Here is a 4,991-nt window from a genome sequence, read left to right as displayed (position 1 = left end):
CTCTGTGTAGCCCTGGCTGTCCTGGATCTCACTCTGTAGACCAGGCTGGTCTCGAACTCAGAAATCCGTTGCCTCTGCCTCCCAAGTGCTGGGATCAGTGTGGTTTCTTAAGAGGGTGTTTTTGTTTTTAAACCTCATTAGTGCTTTGGTTTGCACTTAATGCCTAGAAGAAGTCATTTGGAGGGCGGTGCAACAGCTGCTCACATCCGGGTCTCTCATGGGCTTCTTGTGATGCCAGCAGCACCTGAGATCCTCGTCTATGTCTTTTATCCTATTCAGGATTTGCAAAATGGGGCCCAGAGAGGTGGCTCAACAGGTAGGAGCACTGGCTGCTCTTCCAGAGGATCGGAGTTCAATTCCCAGCACTCACAGGCAGCTTGCAACTGTCCCAGGGGATGAATGCCCTTTGTCCTCTCAGGCACTAAATCTCTGTGATGCACAAATATACATTCAGGAAAACCACATGTCCCAGGAAGTAAAAAGCAAAAGTAATATTTTTAATTTTTCAAAATGATAATATCCTAGAGGGGATTTTTTTTTTAATTTTTCAAAATGATAGCATTTTTTTGTTTGCTTGTTTGTTTGTTTGTTTGGTTTGGTTTTTGGTTTTTCGAGACAGGGTTTCTCTATATAGCCCTGGCTGTCCTGGAACTCACTCTGTAGACCAGGCTGGCCTCAAACTCAGAAATCCACCTGCCTCTGCCTCCCAAGTGTTGGGATTAAAGGCGTGTTGCCACCACTGCCCGGCCAAATGATAGCATTCTTATGGGACCACCCCTTTTTAATTATTACAGTGGTTCTCTAAAAAGAAAATTTTCCATCATCAACTATTTGGGTTGTCCTGAGATACTTTTTGAAAGGGAAATTACTGCCTACTGTTTTGAGGTTTTGGATTTCAAAGAGCATAGGAAAAGAAGCAAATCTCAGCCGAAGAGCTGTGCTCCTCAGGAAGTGAGTCATCCAGGCTCTGGGGCAGGGAGTAACTCTCCAATGGAAATGAGCCTTCGGGCCCTCCTCTCCTCTTCGATTTTGCATGGATGGTCAACACCCCACTGCTAAGCCCTTAGGCTCTGCCTCATGATTCAGCCTTCCTCAACATGCTCTCCTGTTCTATTTCCGAGTGCTCTGGTTTTATCCAGCTCTTCCATATGTAACCCACTTTAAATTTCCACATGGACCTATCAAGGCACAGAGTACTGATAGGTTATTTAAAAGTGACTGCATATAATCCAAAGTGATGAATTTTATCCTAACCATCCTCCAAAGTGCTCTATAGTATCTATATGTACTTATAGTATCTACAGTATCTTGATGGAGTATCACAGAAAAGGAATATGAGGCAGCTGGCTAGTCACATGCAGTCAGGAAACTCAAAGAGAATTTTGGCGCTCCGCTCTCTCCTTTATCTTTTTATTTATTTTTCATGTGTGAATGTTTGACCTGCACGCATGCCTGTGCACCATGTGTTTGCCTGGTCTCTGTGGGGGCCAGAAGAGGGTGCCAGAGTCCCTGGAAATGAACTTACAGATACCATGAGCTGCCTCATGGTGCAGAGCCATCTCCCTGACTTCTTTTTATTGATTCTGAATCCCCAACCTAGGGGATGGTGCCACCCATCCTCAGGACTGGTCTTCCAGTCTCGATCATACCTTTCTGGAAACACCTTCACAGACTTACCCAGAGGTGTTTTTCTATGGGATTCTAAACCTGGTTAAGTAGAAGGTGATGATGAGCTATCCCCTCCCAGTGAGGTTGTTTCATATTTCCTTAATTCTATGGAACCTTTTGTCACATTCTGCCTTTTGTCCTGGAACTCTGCCACTTCCTAAATGTTTTCTGAATTCTGTATACCTTGAGATTCACTCCTTATACTGGAAAGTTTTGTGGGTTTTGACCAATGCAACTGCAAATGTGAATGTACAATGTATTCATCATGGTGTCACAAGAATAATTTTGTACATCTGAAAATATCATGCTTTACCATCCCACCTTCCCCAGCTTAAATCCTTGGAGCTGTTTGTTTTGGTTTTTTTTATGATGTATCTACTGTCTTCCTATTTTTGCTTTGTCCTGGATATTATATACTTAGAATCATCTATAGATTTTCTGACTCCACAATATCTACTTAATCTTCATTTGTAATTTTGTTTTTTTGTTTTTCAAGGCAAGGTTTCTCTGTATAATACCCCTGGCTATCCTGGAACTTGCTTTGTAGACCAGGCTGGCCTCAACTGCACAGAGATCTGCCTGCCTCTGCCTCCTGAGTGCTGGGATTAAAGGAGTGCACCACTATGCCAGGCCATCTGTGTCTTGTATAGCTTGACAGATCACTCTTCTTATGGCCAAATAACCCCTTATTGTATAGACCACAACTTATCAACTGGCCTATTAAACGCTTCTTGGTTGTTTTGGCTACTGATGACTATGAAATAAAATTATTATAAATATACTTTTGTGTAGATGGGTATGTATATATTTAAATTATTTTAGTTTTACTGTTGGTGAGTGTGTGTATGTTTGTGTGTGTGTGAGAGAGAGATGGTTAAGTGTATGTGAAGGCTATGTGTACATGCTTCAGCATGTATGTGGGGTCAGAAGACAACTTTCTCTCCTCCGACCTTGTTGCCTGTGTTTAAAGACCAGCTGACTGGTGTCACTGGCTGACGCTCCCATGTCTCTTCCTGTCTTCTTCAGTTGTGCTGAGATTAGAGATGCATCTTACTCATCTAGTCTCTTTACATGAGTTCCAGGGATGGAACACACATACACACGCACACTCAAACTGTCTATGAACATCCATTTAAGGCTGTAGCTATATAAGTTACAAAAAATGTGTCCCCCCTCTGGAATTATATATGTTGTATAATATATAATGGTGTGAGGAATGGTGGTGCTATCCTCTGGCCCATGCATACACAGGCACACAAGTGCCATATACACTTGCACACACAAGTGCACTCACACCCATGAACACAGAGAAGAACTAATACAAGTAGGAAAATGTGCTTTTTAAGAACTTTTTAAAACTCTTTATTAATCAAATTGTTAACTTTTAACAGAACTTGATTCAAAAAACCTTCAACAGTTTAAACAGCTATTTTATGTTAATAAATTTTAATCCTCTAAGTTTTATGGAGAAGTAGTTACTTCAAATATAGAGACATAGGTAAGGAACTGGAATCAACTAGATTATTTAGGGCAGGAGCTTTGCAAAGCTAGTTTTGACATGACCAAATTCAGTGTATCCTGAATCTTTGTGTTATTTCTCTCTATTATGGAAGGATTTCTTCCATTTGATTTTCCATTTTCTTCTGATTCAAGGGGGACTAGAGTATGCGGGTTGAACAGATTTCGAGGCTCACCCAAGATGCCAACTCTGTAAAGAGAATTATTGCTGTAGTTAATACAGTAAGTGGTAAGGCCAAAGACTGCGGTTCATAGCTGTGGTCATGGCTATGAATATCAGTCTGTGATAGCACATGCACTCATATAAACACACACACACACACACACACACACACACACACACACACACACCCAAGCCAATCCCATTTCCCATCACTGTGGTCTTACATATCAGCCCCAAACTCAGTCCATAGCAGGATTCTGTTCTGGCTCTACTCACATCTCCCCAAGATCAATTCTTCTAACAGACCCTGAGCCCTAAAGAGTCTGCCCCTCACTCCTTCAGGCTACCACTATTTGGAGTGTAGCACGATTTCTAGGGATTTGTTTTGTTTTTAGTCCAGACGGGCCTAAGTAGAGATGCTCTGGTCAGGAAGACGGGTTGGCATGGGAACAGATGCTTTCTTCTGCGCAGTAGAGGAACCACAGCGTCTGAGCCCCTGGTTGTCCCAGGCCCACCAAAAGGGACCACCCACTAGTCTCCTGTGATCCTCCATGGATTGCTTACATTGGCATAGCCACAGATTCCAGATTTGTTACGGCCTTCTCCGCTCGGGGTTGGAGTTTGATGCCTGCCACATACTTTTTCTCAACAATATGTTGAGCTTTTTCTCTGAGAGATGGCAGCAGTGTAGACAAAACTGGGGAGCGCATGTCCATGGCCTTTTTAATTGCTGGACGTTTTGCCATCATTCTCCTGTGGGAGAAAGGGGAGGGAGGGGACAGTCATGTCCAGCATTCTGTTTCTTACAAATATTCTTGAGCTGAGAAAAGGCCCAGCAGTCATAGCTGAGTTAGATGCCGTGGTGGAGACTGTAGTGTCGGCTTCTTTAGAGGCTAAGGCACACGGATTACAAGTCCGGGGCCAGCCAGAGCTACAGAGAGACTTCTTTCTCAAGAACACAGAGAAGATAAACGAGCGGTCCTACCGGAACTGTACCAATGTCATGCGCTTCTTCTCTCCTCCTGACTCCTGGTCCTCACGCTTCCGTCGAGGAATGTTGAACATATTGGTCCGAAAAAGCCTGCCTACCTCTTCCTGAATCTCTGTCAAGTACTGTCGTCGGAAAACAATCCAGGCTATGTATGTACAGAAGGTATAAAAGGACTGAAAGAGAAAAGAGAAAAATCACGGGGCCCAGAAATGGTATGAAAAACTCTCAGCGTCCCACAGCGTCATTACTTAGGCATGAGCCCAGCTGACCCCGCTGGTCCATGCCCCTGGAAGCTGGACAGAGTTGCACGTGTCTTCACATTTGTGGGTAGAAAATCAGGCCAAAATTCTAAGGTATAGCAAACAACATCTTATCACCCTTTAAAAAAAAAATGGATATTTTTGAGCAGGGTGGTGGTGGCACACACCTTTAATCCCAGCACTTGGGAGGCAGAGGCAGGCAGACTTGTGAGTGTGAGGCCACTTGGTCTACAGAGTGAGTACGAGGACAGCTAGGGTTACACAGAGAAACTCTGTCTTGAAAAACCAGAAAATAGGGGGCTGGTGAGATGGCTCAGTGGGCAAGAGCACCGACTGCTCTTCGGAAAGTCATGAGTTCAAATCCCAGCAACTACATGGTGGCTCACAACCA

The 4,991-nt window shown here is 43.7% G+C and overlaps 1 protein-coding gene and 1 long non-coding RNA gene across 3 annotated transcripts in view; both read right to left on the bottom strand.

Annotated features, from left to right (window-relative positions):
* The window catches only part of LOC116080477, a 14,771-nt gene extending 13,009 nt beyond the window's left edge, over positions 1–1,762 (bottom strand). For both annotated transcript variants that reach the window (XR_004114452.1, XR_004114451.1), the window contains exon 1: positions 1,678–1,762. This is a non-coding gene — a long non-coding RNA (uncharacterized LOC116080477). The remainder of the gene's footprint in view (positions 1–1,677) is intronic.
* Positions 1,763–3,003: 1,241 nt separating this feature from the next.
* The window catches only part of Ppp1r36 (protein phosphatase 1 regulatory subunit 36), a 23,160-nt gene continuing 21,172 nt past the window's right edge, over positions 3,004–4,991 (bottom strand). The window contains exons 9-11 of the mRNA XM_031355939.1: positions 4,335–4,513; positions 3,914–4,102; positions 3,004–3,376 (exon numbers count right to left, since the gene is read on the bottom strand). Of these exons, the coding sequence (XP_031211799.1) occupies positions 3,190–3,376; positions 3,914–4,102; positions 4,335–4,513 (555 nt within the window). The 3' untranslated portion in view covers positions 3,004–3,189. The remainder of the gene's footprint in view (positions 3,377–3,913; positions 4,103–4,334; positions 4,514–4,991) is intronic.

Source organism: Mastomys coucha, unplaced genomic scaffold, assembly GCF_008632895.1.
Source record: "Mastomys coucha isolate ucsf_1 unplaced genomic scaffold, UCSF_Mcou_1 pScaffold6, whole genome shotgun sequence".
Taxonomy (NCBI): domain Eukaryota; kingdom Metazoa; phylum Chordata; class Mammalia; order Rodentia; family Muridae; genus Mastomys; species Mastomys coucha.
Note: the sequence above shows the minus strand (reverse complement) of the source record. Positions and strands in the feature narration are given on the sequence as shown.